General features: G+C 37.3%; 1 protein-coding gene across 1 annotated transcript in view; it reads left to right on the top strand.

Moving 5' to 3' along the window:
• Positions 1-18030, top strand: part of Wnk3 (WNK lysine deficient protein kinase 3) — a 152819-nt gene that overhangs the window by 63030 nt on the left and 71759 nt on the right. Inside the window, exons 7-10 of the mRNA XM_085684681.2 lie at positions 2832-3051; positions 7776-8070; positions 10436-10536; positions 10693-10842. Of these exons, the coding sequence (XP_085540807.2) occupies positions 2832-3051; positions 7776-8070; positions 10436-10536; positions 10693-10842 (766 nt within the window). The remainder of the gene's footprint in view (positions 1-2831; positions 3052-7775; positions 8071-10435; positions 10537-10692; positions 10843-18030) is intronic.

Raw genomic sequence — 18030 nt, 5'->3', positions numbered from 1 at the left:
TCTTCTCGCTTTCAGAGGTTCCATTGAGAATTGTCATTCTGATCGGTTTCCATAATATGTGACTTTCAGTTGTCTAGTGCAGTTTTAAGTATACTTTTTTTTGTTATGTAAAATTAGTGTTTTACCTGTGATATACTGTGGGGATTTTCTTTTTGGTTTTGTTTGTTTGGTGTTCTGTGTTCTCATTATGTCTGAGTAGGTATGTCTTTCCTTCATTTGGGGAACTTTTCTATGATCTTGTTGGAAATCTGGTCTATGACATTCACTTGGGGGTGCTTTGCTGTTGTCTATGCTTATAATTCAAAGGTTTGGTATTCTCATAGTGCCCCACATTTTCCACATGTTCCTTTCCTGTGTGTTTTCTTTTTAATTATTCATATTCTTTTCTTATTTTACCTAAATCTTCTATTCTGCCTCCCAAGTATTAGCTTTCTGTTGTTTCTGTTGCTGATATCCAGCTTTAATTCATGGTCCTATAGGATGCAAAGTATTATTTTAATTTTCTTGTATCTGTTGAGACTTGCGTGTTCAAGTATATTGTCACTTTTGAAAAATGTTCCATGAGGCCCTGAAAAGGTATATTCTTTTGCGTTTGGATGGAATGTTCTACAGATGTCTGTTAGTTCTATTTGGTTTATAACAACAGTTAGCTCCAGCATTTCTCTGCTTATTTTTTGTCTGGATGACCTGTTCATTGGTGAGAGTAGGGTATTGAAGTACCCCGCTATCACTGTGTAAGGGTCAATGTGTGATTTAAGCTGTAGTAGTGTGTACCCTTGTATTGGGTTCATAAATGTTAAAAATTGCAATGTCCTCTTGATGGATTTTTTTCTTTGAGTATATAGTATCCTTCCCTATCTCTTCTGATTAGTTTTGGTTTGAAGTCTGCTTTATCAGGTATGAAAATTGCTACACCAGCTTGCTTTTTAGGTACAATTGCTTGGAGTATATTTTTCCAAACTTTTACCCTGCGGTAATATCTGTCCTTGATGTTGATGTGTGTTTCTTGGATGCAGTAGCAGAAGGATGGATCCTGTTTTCCCATCCATTCTGGAAGTCTGAGACTTTTTTATTGGAGAATTGAGACCCTTAGTGTTGAGAAATATCAATGAGCAGTGTTTGTTAATTCCTGGTTGGTTTGGGGCTTGTGTATGTGTGATCTGGGATTATTCATTTCCTGTGTTTTCTTGGATGTAGTTCACCTGTTTAGGTTGGAGTTTTCCTTTTGTCACCTGTCTTAGTGTTCTATTGCTGTGAAGACACACCATGACCATGACAACTCTTATAAAAGAAACATTTAATTGGGGCTGATTTACAGTTGAGAGATTTAGTCCATTATCATCATGGTGGGAAACATGGTGGTGTGGAGGCAGACATGGTCCTGGAGAGGTAGCTGAGATTTTCAGGCAAAAGAAAGAGGCAGTCACAGTAGGCTTGGGTTGAGCATTTTAGACCTCAAAGCCCACCACCAGTGACACACTTCCTCCAACAAGGCCATACCTACTCCAGCAAGGCCACACCTCCTAATAGTGTCATTCTGTATGACCAAGCATTCAAACACATTAATCAATGAGGGCCATTGCTATTCAAAGCACCACATTATCCATATGTCTTTTACAGTGGTGGTTCTCTACTTAGACATAATAGATATAGACAGATTAATTTTAATGTGCATATATAAGTTTGAGAAGAAAAAATTATTTGCTCAGGCTTACAAAAGAATCCTTTGGGGAAAAAAGAATCCTTTGAAGCCATATCCTCTTGTTTCTCTTTAGAGATGGTCAGTCTCCAATATTAAGCTAGGGTTATATCCTTTATGTATATAGTATAGCCAGCCTAAAATCAGAGTTCAGAACTTCAAGAAAACCATTGGAGCTGAGTATGCTTTTGCATGCTTGTAATCCTAGCACACAGGAGGCCATGACAGAGGAATTAAGATTTGGTGGCTAGTTTGAGACTCTGTGTGTGTACATATATATGTATGTATATGGTGTATGTATGTATGGAAAGGGGAAAAAGGACATGGTAGCACACCCCTTTAATCCTAGCACTTGAGATGCCGAGACAGGCTGATTTCTGTGTGTGTTCATGGCCAGCCTGATCTAAATAGCAAGTTTCAAGTCAGGCAAAGCCACTCAGCAAGACACTGTCTCAAATTAAAAACAAATCGAACCACATTGGCTTCACCTATGACATTCTTCTAAAAAAATGAAGTACATATTAATTAAATAGTTGTCCTTTTTTTAAAAAAATTTTTTTTTTGAAACAGAGTCTCATTCTGTATCCCAAGCTGCCCTGGAACTCACTATATAACACAGGCTGGCAAATACTGTGGTATAGGAGTGGGCCATTACATACAACTTCTGAGTAGATAATTGTTATTGAAGTAGTCTTATTTGTAAGAATTTGAATGTCCAGTTCATCTTATATTTACTATATTTGGGAAATGTTCTTTCCTTTGTTGAAAATCTGTTGCTTTAGTCTGAGTAGTTCAGTCCAGTGGCTTTAGGCAAGCTAGTAAATCTATGTAACAATTCTCTCTTGGTCATACTTTTATGTGAGTTAGACTTTGATATCAATTAAGATGTTATTGGTTATTAATTCTTAATTAAGATCATTCTGTGTGCATGCAAGTTGACATTTCTTGTGTCCCTAGTAATAAATTGATTATAAGATGTAGTTTTTATAGCAAAACAAATAATAAATGGTTTAATAGAAAATGTAAATAAATAAGAGTCTCATTTGGATGCAATTAACTTTTACTATTTAAAGGACCATATTTTGCTTATGACTGAAAGAATTGATAATGAGATGTATATTTTGTTTATTAGGTTATCTGTCAAGGACCTACTAAATCATGCATTCTTTGCTGAGGATACTGGACTGAGAGTGGAGTTAGCAGAAGAAGATGATTGTTCAAATTCATCCCTGGCCCTAAGACTCTGGGTTGAAGATCCTAAAAAATTAAAAGGCAAACATAAAGACAATGAAGCTATTGAATTCAGTTTCAATTTAGAAACAGATACACCTGAGGAAGTAGCATATGAAATGGTAAGTAAATCTTAGTGATGCTTTCCCTACACATAACAGTATCCTGATTGATTAATGCTTGTTTTCTACTTCTAATTGTTTTCTTTTCTTTCTTCTGTGTACTTTTTCTCTTGCAGTACGTTTGTATAGGTCTGCCTGCAGAGGCATGCATTTTTTTACCTTCCCAGTGCAGGGATTATAGGTGTGTTCTTTTGTTGTTGTTGTTGTTGTTGTTGTTTGTTTGTTTGTTTGGTTTTTCAAGATGTGTTTTCACTGTTTTGCCCTGGCCATTCTAGAAGTCACTCTGTAGACCAGGCTTGCCTTCAAATCACAGAGATCTGCCTGCCTCTACCTCTGGGATTAAAGGTGTGTGCAGCAATACTTTTTCGTTGGGACTTCCAGGCTGCCAATAATGACCCAGAGATTTATGATTAATTATGAAGGTTTGGCCTTTAGCTTAGGCTTGTCTCAACTAGCTCATAGCTTATATTAACCCATATTTTTAAATCTATGTTCTGCCACATGGCATTTTCCTCTCTTCTGTCTTGTACCTTCAGCCTCATCTCTGTGTCTGGCTGGTGACCCCACTTTTCTTCTTCCCAGAGTCCTCTTTCTGTAATTGTCCCACCTATACCTCCTACCTAGCTGTTGGCCGTTCAACTTTTTGTTACACCAGTCATAGCAATACACCTTCACACAGTGTACATATATCCCACAAAAGGTGTGTGCCACCACCACCCTGCTCAGGTGTGTGCTATTATGCTTTGCACAGGTGCTGGGCTTTCAAACTCTGTTGCCCATGCTTGCATGTCAAATACTTCACTGACCAAGGAATCTCCTAGACTCCTGTTTTCCTTATTTATATGGTCATGTCATTGTGAAGTAATTTTACTAACAGAACATGTTTGATTTGCATGTTCACTATAAAGAACTGTACAATGCTATCTTTGTTAAAATAAAATTGGAGGCTGAGGAAATAGTTCAGTTGATAAAGTACTTGTTGTACAAACATGAGGACCTGAGGTTGCATCCCCAGCACCTGTGTAAGGTGGTGTGGTATAGCTCTGTAACCTTAGCTCTGGGTGGATGAAGACAGTGAGATCCTTGGAGTCCACTCAGAGAACCTGTTGCACAAAATGAAGAGCAATAGAGGAAGAATTCTGCTGTTGACCTCTGACCTTCATGTGCACATATATATCTACAAAATAAATCTTTAGCCCTTAGGAGGACCAGGTGATTTGCTCTTTCTTATTTCTAGAACTTATTTTATTTAGATGTTCGGCCTCTTGGGTTGGTTCTCAAGTATTCTTATTTTTTGGATCCACCCATTTGCCTTTTTTTTTGTGGAGGCTGGGTCTCCTGTATCCCAAGCTGGCCTAGAATTCATTGTGTAGCTGATGATGACCTTGAAGTCCAGATCCTCCTTCCTTTGCCTCCTGGAGCCAGAATTTCAGGTGTGTGTTACCATGTCTAGCCTTGTTTTTATTGTTATGTTACTTTAAATTTCATTTACTATGAGTTAGGTTTATTGGGAGTTTTAGGATGGGCAAAATTGGATATGTGTACTTCATCTGGGTTTTTTTTGTCATTGTTTTAGTTTGATTTTAGAAAGGATTGTGCTTGTAGCTTTGACTGACCTGGTAATCACAATATAGCCCAGGCTGACCCTCAAACCTGTGACAAGCTTCCTGCCTCCTCTTCCAAATGCTGGGATTACCATTCCTATTAACATTTTAATAATCTTTCAACTACCATGAATTTTCAAATCTGCAGACTTTAAGACAAGGTTTTAATAGTAGATTGTAGGCTGGTCTTGGTGGTATATGCTTATAATCCTAGCACTTAGAGGGTAGAAGCAGGAGATCAAGGAGTTCAAGGTTACTTTGTGCTACTATATATGGGCCAACCTGTGTTACGCACGGCACTGTCTCAAAAATAAATATAAAAAAGCAAGTAAGCAATCAGACTGTAGGACTAAACATGGTATACCTTGGTACTTCAAATCATGTTCTCTGCTGCTTAGCGCCAAAATAGAACCCTTTCCTATTCTCATACTACTCTAATGCATAGTAAAATGTTGTAAGTTCTCTGCTGTGAGCATACCTTCCTATGCTTAGAATGTTAATCTCTGCTCCAAATTTCATCTGTGCTTTTTCAGTAGACTATATTCCTATTTTGGGAATGTTCAAAATTATGGCACTTTTAGGTTTCCTCAAGAGTGATATTTTTAAGTTTTTATTCCAGCAGTTCATTTCTGCTTCATTTTATGTTAAGCTTATTTCTATCTTATATCATCAGGTAATGTGCTCATATAGGCAAAAGACCCTTTTAGTTAGCTATTTTTCTCTGTAGTCAATACTCGGCATACTTTTACTGAATTTTGAGATAGACTTTGTAACTGGTATCACAAGATCCTTTGCCTTAGTCCCTGAAGTGTTATTCTTTTTTTTCCATAATAATTTTCTTTATTTTTATTGAGCTCTACATTTTTCTCTGCTCCTCTCCCTGCCTCTCCCCTTCCCCCTTCAATCCTTCCCCAAGGTCCCCATGCTCCCAATTTACTCAGGAGATCTTGTCTTTTTCTACTTTCTACTTCCCATGTAGATTAGATCTATTTAAGTCTCTCTTAGTGTCTTCATTATTATCTAAGTTCTCTGGGATTGTGATCTGTGGGCTGGTTTTCTTTGCTTTATGTTTAAAAACCACCTATGAGGAGTACATGTGATAATTGTCTTTCTGTGTCTAAGCTACCTCACTCAAAATAATGTTTTCTAGCTCCATCCATTTTCCTGCAAAATTCAAGCTGTCGGGATGGAGAGATGGCTCAGAGGTTAAGAGCACTGACTGTTCTTCCAGGGGTCCTGAGTTCAATTCCCAGCAACCGCATGGTGGCTCACAACTATCTATGATGAGATCTGGTGCCCTCTTCCGGCATCTAAGCATACATGCAGACAGAGCACGGTGTACATATAAATAGATAAATAAAGATTTATTTTTTTAAAAAAAATTCAAGCTGTCATTTTTTTCTGCTGTGTAGTACTCCATTGTGTAAATGTACCACATTTTCCTTATCCATTCTTTGGTTGAGGGGCATTTAGGTTGTTTCCAGGCTCTGGCTATGACAAATTGGTGTAGGAGATCCTTCTGTCTATGTGTTGCTTTCATTGGTTGAATAAAGAAACTGCCTTGGCCTTTGATAGGGCAGAACTTAGATAGACGGAGAAGACAAAACTAAATTCTGGGAGGAAGAAAGCAGAGTCAGAGAGCCGCCATGGAGTCACCAGAGTCAGATATGCTGAATCTTTCCCGGTAAGCTACATGCATGTGGTGATACACACATTAACAAAAATGGGTTAAATTAAGATGTAAGAATTAGCCAATGGGAAGTTAGAGCTAATGGGCCAGGCAGTGTTTAAATGAATACAGTTTCTGTGTGATTATTTTGGGTGTAAGCTAGCCAGGCGGCCAGTACAAACGAAGGACCCACTCTCCCTGCAACAACAAACAGAGCTGCTATGAACATAGTTGAGCACATATCCTTGTGACACGATTGAGCATCCTTTGGATATATACCCAAATGTGGTATTTATAGGGTCTTGAGGAAGGTTGTTTCCTAATTCTCTAAGAAATCGCCATACTGACATCCAAAGGGGCTGTATCAGTTTGCACTCCCACCAGCAATGCAGAAGTGTTCCCTTTTCCCCACAACCTCTCCAGCATAAGTTGTCATCAATTTTTTTGATCTTGGCCATTCTTACAGGTGTAAGATGGAATCTCAGAGTTGTTTTGATTTTCATTTCTCTGATGACTAAGGATGTTGAACATTTCCTTAAGTGTCTTTCAGCCATTTTAGATTCCTCTGTTGAGAGTTCTCTGTTTAGGCCTGTACTCCATTTTTTTAAATTGGATTATGTGATCTTTTGGTGTCCAATTTCTTGAGTTCTTTGTATATTTTGGAGATCAGACCTCTGCCTGATGTGGGGTTAGTGAAGATCTTTTCCCATTCTGTAGGCTGTCATTTTGTCTTTTGACTGTGAACTTTGCTTTACAGAAGCTTTTCAATTTCAGGAGGTCCCATTTATGGATTGTTTCTCTCAGTGTCTGTGCAGCTGGGGTTATATTTAGGAAGTGGTCTCCTGTGCCAATGTGTTCAAGTGTACTTCCCACTCTCTCTTCTATAAGGTTCAGTGTGGCTGGCTTTATGTTGCTGTCTTTGATCCATTTGGAGTTGAGTTTTGTACCTGGTGAGAGATATGGGTCTGTTATCATTCTTCTACATGTTGTTATCCAGTTATGCCAACACCACTTGTTAAATATGCTTTCTTTTTTCCATTTGATATTTTTTGCTTCTTTGTCAAAAATCAGGTGTTTGAAAATGTGTGGATTAATATCTGGGTCTTCTATTCAGTTCCATTGGTCCTGCTGTCTGTTCTTGTGCGAATACCAGGCTGTTTTCAGTACTGTAGCTCTGTAGTAGAGTTTGAAGTCAGGGATTGTGATACCTTCAGAAGTTCTTTTATTGTACAAGATTGTTTTGGCTATCCTGGGTCTTTTGCTTTTCCATATGAAGTTGAGTACCATTTGAAGTGTTATTCTCGTTTCAATTAAAGTCTCTCACATGTACACATGTCCAATTTAGAAAAATATAGAGACAAGCTGTTAATTATTAGTTATTTAATAGAACTTTTAGTTTGTTATACAAAACATTGATTTAAGTAAAGAAACAGTTTGTTATTTTTTTGTAGGTCAAGTCTGGATTCTTCCATGAAAGTGATTCTAAAGCTGTTGCTAAGTCCATTAGGGACCGCGTGACACTGATTAAAAAAATAAGGGAAAAGAAGCCTGCTGGATGCTTGGAGGAATGCAGGGATTCCCAGTGCAGGTATGTGGGGAATGTATTTCCTCAGCAACAGACTACAACTTTACCACCTGCTCCTGGTATACAGACTGTGGCTGAATGTGAAGAAACAGAAGTTGATCAACATGTTCGACAGCAGATTCTACAGGGAAAACCACAGCAGCAGTGCTCCTCTGTAAGAGGTAAGACAACTGTAAAGTTCAAGAATTATCTAAATATACTTCTTTGTTTTTAAAGTGCATTTTTGTATTTTTCAGAGTATTCGGTTATGTAATTTTATTAATCACGCTTTTAAAACTTTTGAAATAGACAAGGTGATTTTCTTATCTCAGAATCACAAAAAGCTGCATTAGGAATTTGTTTCAGTTGGGATTGCTGCCTAGCATGCAGGATGCCCTGGGCTTGATATATAATCTGGGCGTGGTGGTATTTACCAGTTATCCTAGCATTTGGAAAGTAGCGGCAGATCATCCTCAACTAGTTTAAGGCCTGACTAGAATACATAATAATCATCTCAAAATAAATCTAAGAAAGTCGTTAAGTGTCTTTCCAATGTTCTAGTTACAGAAAGATTACAGTACAGCAGCTATTCCAGCTCAGAGAAATGATATTAATAACAACATTTGTAATAATCTAGCATAAGCCCATGAAGAAAATTTAGAACTAAAGATACAGTTTTTTTCTTTTTTCTTTCTTTCTTTCTTTCTTTCTTTCTTTCTTTCTTTCTTTCTTTCTTTCTTTCTTTCTGTTTTTCAAGACAGGGTTTCTCAGTAGCTATAGAGTCTGCCCTGGAACTCACTCTGTAGACTAGTCTGTTCTTGAATTTAGAGATCTGCCTGCCTCTGCCTCCTCAGTGCTGGTATTAAAGGTGTGCACCACCACTGCCCAGCTCTACAGTTTATTTCTTAAAAAGAAATTTTCTAGGTGTTAAGTGCCTTAGTATTTCAGACTGGAATGAAAACAAAATTCCTCGAGTTTTTTTTTTTCAATAATATCTTTTTGAAAAACACACAGTAGGGTATGTGGTGGCATAGGCTTTTAACCTCGGCGCTCTGGAGGCAGAGGTAGGCAAATATCAGTGAGTTAGAGGCCAGCCTGGTCTACAAAGTGAGCCCCAGGCTAGCCAGAGCTATATAGTGAGAACATGTTAAAACACAAAGGCATTTATTATAAATGAAGAGCTAAAAATGAAATAAAAGGGAGAGACAAAAAAGCAGTTTCTTTTAGATGTAAAGGATAAATTAGTGAATGGAACATCTGCTGGCCTTTCTTTATGCTAATAACAGAATTGATGTTATTAGAATTCAATATACTAGAATCGGTTATGGATTAATAAATTTCTAGGATGTAGATGCATCAAAACTTTGTAAGACATGATCTAATGTCTGCCTAGAAAGGCCTAGTAGAGGTATATGTGAAGGATAACATTCACAAAACATGGTAAGATATGGTCTTCCCTAAGCCCAGTTTATACAGTCTGCCCCTAAATATAGTTTATCAGAATAAAAGAATGTATTCAGGAATATTTGGGAGGTAAGCATTGTAGGAATTGTTTAGGTTTTGGTTTCATTTGCTATTACTATATATAGTATTGTTGAATAACTTGATATAAGTTAACAAATATAAATTATCTGCAGAAAGTTAGACTATCTTCAGCCGCAAGAGAAAAGCTAAGATGGGTTACTGGAACATGTTATCCAAATAATAAGATTGAAGTTGAGAAAAACAATTATTTTTGCTACCTCTTTCTTTACTTGAAATAAAGTATTTTTTAAAAATTAAAAAAAACAGTAACATCAACAACCAATTAATTAATTAAATAAAATATAAATAAATAAAAATAGAAAAGGGAAAACAGTATTTGCATAGTTACAGCCAAGTTGTAAGTTACAGTTACTTTCTAAAAAGGAAATACTTTTTTCCTGCACATTTTCCTACCTATTTCTAGGAGATTTGCAATATGACACATATGTTACTGAAATCATAACAGCAAGTATACATTAGTTAGAATACATATAAAATGACTGGTAAATGGGGTTAATTGATTTTTCCTTCTTGTAATCTTTTGTTATCTTCTTTGTTTGTTTGTTTTGGACATGATCTAAGAAAAAGAAACTACCACTTATACCAGTGTCAACATTTTGTTAACCCATAAAGAATTTTACCTGTTGCCTTGCTATGTAGGCCACATTGTCTTTGAACTTAACTTGTAACACAGGCTGGCCTCATGAACTTTTTGCTTTTATCTCTCAGATTCTAATGTTAGTTGTTTTAAAAAGTACTAATTATTAAGAATGTGTATTTTATTTGAAACTATGATTGTCATAGTAGAAAATATATTAAAGAACCATTGTGTGCTAAATGAGTGGCAAGGTTTCGCTAACCTCTACTCTGTCCTGTGAGTGGAGCTTGATAGTAACCTTTGTTACAAGTGTGAAAAGAAAAAAAAAGAAAAAAAATTAAAAAAATAAAAAGAAACATTGTATCATTTGAACATTGTGTGTAATGTCTTCACTTCTACCTTTTGCTCATTTTTTTTTCTTATAGGTGACACTTCATCTGAGGCAGCATCTGGACCAGTTCTACATTCAGATACTTCAAGTCTTCCCACTGTAGCCTATTCTTCAAACCAGACAACTAACTCTCAGGTAGTTTCTAGTATCCTTCAGACTGACATAAGTGTTCAAGGGCAAATCTATTCTTCTCACCAAGTAGTAGGACATTGACAGCAAGTTTCAGGAATGAGGGAATTACTACTCTATTTTACATATTGGAGAGTTTATCTGTTTTCTTCTATTTACCAGTTGCAAGAGCAGCCAAAACTGACTGAGTCTCCAGTTTTGCCTGTGGTACAAGGTCAGTCTTCTGTTATGCCCATTTATGCCGTTGGACATGCAGTTGTTTCACAGGCTCAAGTTTCTCCATTAACTATCCAGAAGGTCTCACAGATAAAGGTAAGATGCATTTTTTTTGTTTGTTTCTTGAGACAGTGTTTTAATGTACAGCCCTGTCTGTCCTGGAACACATGTTGTAGACCAGGCTGACCTTGACCTCAGAAATTCACCTGCCTAAGCCTCCCAAGTGATGGGATTAAAAGTATATACCACTACCACCTGGCAAGTGAGACACATTTTAAAAAATATTTTTTAATTTAAGATATAAAATTTTAATTTAGCTTTATTTGTGTTTTCCTTACATGTAAATATGTGTATCATGTGTATTCCTGGTTCTTGTATGTGTGTGTTCCTAAATACATAAATACAGCCTACTCAGTCCATATAATGTTACGTGTATGTATATGTTTTCAGGACTGACTATTGGTATTAGGAAAGCTCATCTTGAGTGAAGACAGTTTTGCCCATTCTCAGATTCTGTAGTTGCCTGTGGTGGTTTGTCTAGCGTTGAAGCCTCACGATCTTTTCTCCTTTGGCATGTCTGTTGTTGTTATCCTTGTTCAGTTCATGTTTAGTCGTTCATATTAGTCTTTAATTGTGTAGTATCTGACATTACTAGGAGACACAATCTCATAGCAAACTCCCTGATCCTCTGGCTGTTATAGTCTCTTTGCCCCTCTTCTGCTATGACCCCTGAGCCTATGTATGACAGTTTTGTTGTAGATGTATTAGTTATGACTAGGATCCAAAACTCTGCATTTTGATTGCTAGTTGACTAAGTTTTCACTACCAGGCGTGGTTTTCATCTGGCACAGTAGACCTTAATTCCAACTAAAGAGTTGTTGCTTATCACCAAATATACACATCACTACTGCACCCTTAAGAATATCATATCTTGTGGGGGGTGGGGGACAGAAAAAAAAAAGAATATCATATCTTGCTGGTTCTTGTAGTTCACAGGTGTTATCATAGCCAGGTAGAACTGTTGGCTGCTTCCTCCATAGAAGCCTGCATGGTACCTCCACTATGAAAGCTAGTCCTCAGGAAGAAGACTTTCATATTAATTCCAACATGGGGGCCTCTGTGTCCGTGCCTGGTATTTTCAGCAGTAGGGACTTCCATCTTTGGGGCAACTAAACGCAACAACAATAGCATGTAATGTTTTAGTAGTCTCATGGACAACTCTGACCAACAATTCAAAAGTGGCTTTCTCATATCTGGTGTTGGAGTTTTTATTAGATAGTTTATGGCTCTTGCAAGGGAGCATTGTCAGTTCAAATGAGAAAATTACATATACACACTGGTATTATAGCTATTTTTAGGTAGATCATTGACAGTATAAATCCTAATGACTTTTTAAGACATCCTTACTGGTATTTATCCTCTTTCCCCCTTCCCATATTTTTCTCCGTCCTTTTTACTAATAAAGTTCCCCCTTTCTCATTTTCCCCTTCAGATCACTTGTATCCAATTACTCCCTTCTCTTAATGCTCCTAACCTGCTCATGACACACATACAAGGCACTTCTTTATACTTTCCTATCTTCTGCAGTTAACTCCAGGTTATATTCTCACATCTAGGAATTAGGAGCTGGGAACCTCAAATGAGAAGAGTACGTGTGATGTTTATCTTTCTGGGTCTGAATTACCTTACTCTTTCCTAGTTTTCATCCATTTACTTTCAAACTCATGATTTCATGTTTCTTTACAGTTAAATAGTTCCATAGTACATATGAACTACATTTTCATTATCCCCTCATCAGGTGAAGAACACTTAGGTTGTTTCCGTTTTTTAGCTACTGTCAATAGAACATCAGTGAACATAGCTGAGAAAGTTGTCTGTGAACTAACATTGAGTCATTTGGGTATATGCCAAGGGCTGTATAGCTGGATCATATAGTAGATTTATTTTTAGCTTTTTGAGGATTTTTCACATTGATTCCCAGAGTGATTGGACTAGTTTACAGTCCTATCAATAGCGAATAAATGTTTCCTTCTTCCTACATGTTCTCTAACATTTGTTGTTGGTTGTTTTGTTGACGTTTGCTGGAACTGGAATAAGATGAAATCTCAAAGTTGTTTTGATTTGCATTTCTCTAATTTCTAGGGTCCATAAGCATCTTTAAAAAAATTATTTAACTTTATTTTATGTGCATTGGTATGAGGATGTTGAATCCCCTAGAACTAGAGTTAAAGACAATTGTGAGCTGCCGTTTGGGTGCTGGGAATTAAACTCAAGTAGTCTGAAAGAACAATCAGTGTTCTTAACCACTGAGCCAGCTTACCAGCCCTGTTCATAAGCACTTTAAAAGATATTTCTTAGCCATTTTTATTTCTTCTTTTGAGAATTCTGTTTAGGTTTTAAGCCCATTCTTTTAATAAGTCAGTTTTTCTTTTACAGGTTGACATCCAGTTATGCCAGCACCATTTGTTAAAGATGCTTTCCTTCTTCCATTGTTTACCTTTAGCTCCCTTGTCGAAAATTAGGTGTTCATAAGTTTGTGGGTTAATATCTGGGTCTTCTATTCGATTCCATAGGTCGACTTCTCTGTTCTTATGCCAATACCAAGCTGTTTTCAATACTGTAGCTCTATAATAGAGTTTGAAGTCAGGGATGGTAATGCCTCCAGAAGTTCTTTTATTGTATAAGATTGTTTTGGCTATCCTGGGTTTTTTGTTTTGCCATATAAACTTGATTAATGTTCTCTCAAGGTCTGTGAAGAAGTTTGATGGGATTTTGATGGGGATTGCATTGAATCTGTAGATTGCTTTTGGTAGAATTGCCATTTTTACTATGTTGATTCTCCCAATCCAAGAGCAGGGGAGGTCTTTCCATTTTCTGGTATCCTCCTCAATTTCTCTTTTCAAAGGCTTAAAGTTCTTGTCAAATAGGTCTTTCACATCCTTGGTTAGAGTAACCCCAAGATATTTTATGGTGTTTGTGGCTATCGTGAAAGGTGATGTTTCTCTGATTTCCCTCTCCGTTTCTTTATCCTTTGTGTATAGGATTGCCACTGATTTTTTGGAGTTGATCTTGTATCCTGCCACGTTACTAAAGGTGTTTATCAGCTGTAGGAGTTCTTTGGTAGAGTTTTTGGGGTCGCTTATGTACACTATCATATCGTCAGCAAATAACGAAAGTTTAACTTCATCCTTTCCAATTCGAATCCCCTTGATCCCCTTATGTTGTCTTATTGCTATTGCTAGAACTTCAAGCACTATATTGAAGAGGTATGGAGAGAGTGGACAGCCTTGTCGTGTTCCTGATTTTAGTGGAAAGGCTTTGAGTTTCTCTCCATTCAATTTGATGTTAGCTGTCGGCTTGCTGTATATTGCTTTTATTATATTTAGGTATGATCCTTGTATCCCCAGTCTCTCCAACACCTTTATCATAAATGGGTGTTGAATTTTGTCAAACGCTTTTTCAGCATCCAATGAAATGATCATATGATTTTTTTCTTTCAGTTTATTTATATGATGGATTACATTGATAGATTTGCGTATGTTGAACCATCCCTGCATCTCTGGGATGAAGCCTACTTGGTCATAATGGATGATTTTTCTAATGTGTTCTTGGATTCGGTTTGCCAGTATTTTATTGAGAATTTTCGCATCGATGTTCATGAGTGAGATTGGCCTGTAATTCTCTTTCTTGGTTGTGTCTTTGTGTGGTTTTGGTATTAGGGTGACTGCAGCTTCATAAAAGGAGTTTGGCAGTGACTTTTCTTTTTCTATATTGTGGAATACATTAAGGAGTATAGGTATTAGCTCTTCCTGGAAGTTCTGGTAGAATTCTGCATTGAAACCATCTGGTCCTGGGCTTTTTTTGGTAGGGAGATTTTTGATAACAGCTTCTAGTTCTTCACGACTAACAGGTCTATTTAGATTGTTCACCTGGTCTTGGTTCAACTTTGGTATATGGTACTTATCTAAAAAAAATGTCCATTTCTTTTACATTTTCCAACTTTGTGGCATATAAACTTTTGTAGTAAGATCTAATGATTTTTCTTCTTTTTTTTGTGGTGATAGGGATTGAACATAGGGTGATAGGTGATCTATCACTGAGCTATCTTTTCAGCACCCCCATTCTAAAAGCATTATAGTTAATTCCCTCATATCAGTCATAGGAGTTGTTAAGAAGAGCCTTTCCTCCGGTCAAATCAAAGAACTCCAATCAAATAAAATTAGATCAAATCAAAAATGCCCACATTTAATAAATGCCATGATCCTGGGTGGACCAGGACAGCATGGCAGAGAGAGGAGCTCATGCAACTCCCAGAGACCACATGTTCCTTTTTCCAGCACCAACCTAAATAGCTTGTGGGAGGCGTCAGCACTTGACAAGCTGGGAGTTGGAGTCAGGAAGTGGAGTCTAGCCCAAGGCAACTCCCAGGGGGAAGAGACTTGAGTTGGAGTGTTCTGCTTCATTGGAACCTCTAGGATGAATGCCAGGGACTGGGGTGATGCTTCCAATTATCCCAGACTCCTTGGATATATGGGTGTCAGGGGGCTGGGGTCGCACTTTCAACCAAACATCCCAGAGTCCTTGGATATAGGGGCATCGGTTCAAGTCTGGTTACATCCTGTGGACATAGGGTGGCATGGGAGAGGAAAGAGCTGGGAGTTGGTGCACTCCCGCTCAGCAAGAGGTGTGAATGGAGCAGTATCTGGTTTGCTGTCATTCTGGAGTCCTCAGGCAGCTGCTTTTTTGAAAAAGATGAGAAGACAGGTGGCTAGGAGAAAAAATATTATTATTGGCCATGTGAAATGGGGATAGCCATGGGATGGGACACAATAGCAGATAAAACCAGATTTTAGTTGGCAAGTGTCATTTATCCAGAATAGTTGGTACCAATGCTAAAGTCCCAGGAGGTGATGTTGATGTTGGCATTGTCTGGAGAGCTGGAGAGCGCTTTGTGAGTTGATCTTGGCCCAGACAGCAGGAGTGACCTGTAAAATATGCTTAAAAATGGCTGGGGTTAGTGTAGCAGAACTTTTTCCTGGAACCTATAAGAGAACTGGAACATATTTACATCTTGGTGTCATAAAACAACTAAAGGAATTAGGAACCCTGGATTTTTAAAGATAAACCTGAAACCTGTTAGGCACACCTATCTGTCTTTTAGCAGGAAACTTCATTAACTGTCATTGAGGAAGTAATAAGTTAACAGTACCTTAAGTTGTCAAATGCTATTAGACAGATTTGGGAGGGATAAATGAGCATAAATGAGACAGATTTTTAGCTATGCAGGCCATCCCAAATCCTCTCCTTGGTCCTTGGAGAACACCAATCTTAGAAGCAGTGCTTGCTGTTAGCTACTGATTATGAGAGATCCAAAGATTTTTCCTTTGAGGGGAAGATTTAGTCTACCTGTCTTGGCAGGATGAGAAGATCGATTCCCCGAAAGGCATCCAGGAAGCCGAAGAGGTGAATGGTCACTTTTTTGCTGTGTGGGTGGGTTTGCTAAATCCAAAGGCAAAGGCCTGGAGGTGGAAGGTCTTCTGTCTTCTTGGAGGAGTTAAAAGGTACTGCAGAAGCTGGCAGGTCTGTGTTAGAAGCTGTTTGTTAAAATGCTATACCTTCAGATCTGTAAAGGCACTTGAGAACTAGGTACCATTACCTGTTATTTAAACTGGCATATAAGCTAAATTTAGGCATGTATTTTATCTAATTAGTTGCAGTTTATCAATGCTAGTAACTATAAGGAGATTAAAAGGGATATTTTAATATGTCAAATAATACTAGCACATGTGGGTACTTTCACCAAAGATGGCGGACTACCACATGTGGTCACCTTTACCAAAGATGGCAGACTAGCACATGTGGGTACTCTTATCAAAGATGATGGACTAGCACACGTGAGTACCCTTACTAAAGATGGTGGTGAGGTTAAAATGGCAGCTACCCACGTGTTTTGCTCTTAACATAAGCACACATGCATACAGAAACTTAAATTGAGCACACCACGAAAACACATTTACACACTACACATACTGTGGCCACATCATTGTAACAAACAGACAAATAGGACACTTTTAGAAACCTGTGTTATTGTTATTATTCTCATTTTAATAGTAATGAAGTTAATAATTGGAGAGGTTAAGTACCATCCCTTGTACCATAAAAGATAGGAAGCATTTAAATCCTGACCACCTGGCTTTAGAGACTGCGAATATAATCATACTGCACAGCCCTTTTATTAGATAGTTACCCTCCCTTGCCAGAATTAGAACAATGTTAGTAAGTTAACATATGAAATTGATTTAATTAGTTAAAGGATAGAATGGAGGATCTGGGTTTTGGTTGTTTTGTTGTTGTTGTTTTTCTCTTCTACTGTGCTTTAGAGGTATCTGAAAGTCTGACTTAAATATAGAGTTAATAGAATGCTATGCAGTTCATTGGTAAAGGGTGTGTTGTGCTGTAAGAGTTGTTTTCTAGTGATGGCATATTACTATTCCAAACAGCTGCTACCTCAGCTATTATATGTTGTTATAAAATTCCCTGTTCATTAAGGACATAAATAATAGTGAATTTCAGTGTGTAAACACTGATTCCAAGCAGAAATGAGCAAAGCCATGTCTTTGCAATCTTAGTTTCCTTACATAGGACATACCTTTCCTGGATTGAGTTATTTGAAATAAATGGGTTCATAAAGCATTTTGAGTCAGAAGAGTACTCTGTGGGCAGATTACATGTGTTTTATATTTCCCTTCCATAATTAAATTATTCCCCAGCAGTTTATTTGAAAATCTTCAGAGATACAGAATAGTTGAAAATATTGTATTAACACCCTTATGTCTGCTACTTAAAATTTATCATTAACTGTTGTTATATATGCTCTATTACAAACCTACTTTGATAATTAGGTTGAACTTGAAGACTGTAGCTTGACTACTTGATACAGAATATTACTTCTTTATTTTATTGCCATCTTATTTTTCTGATGCGTTTCAAAGTTAAAATAATATATAATATATATTCTTTATAATACTGTTGTACAAATATTCTTAACTAGGCCTCAGTATTTTTATTTAAATTTACATACAGTAGAAGGTATATACCATAATTCAGTAAGTTTTTTTTAAGGAAATACATTTTTTAAAAGATTTATTTATTTAGTATGTCTAGTGTTTTGTCTGCATGTATGCCTGCAGACCAGAAGAGGGCGCCAGATCTTACCACAGATGGTTGCGAGCCACCATGTGGTTGCTGGGAATTGAACTCAGCACCTCTGGAAGAGTAGTTAGT

The sequence above is a fragment of the Myodes glareolus genome, chromosome X, assembly GCF_982192425.1.
Source record: "Myodes glareolus chromosome X, mMyoGla1.1, whole genome shotgun sequence".
NCBI classification, from domain to species: domain Eukaryota; kingdom Metazoa; phylum Chordata; class Mammalia; order Rodentia; family Cricetidae; genus Myodes; species Myodes glareolus.
This window is presented reverse-complemented; position numbering and strand designations above follow the sequence as displayed.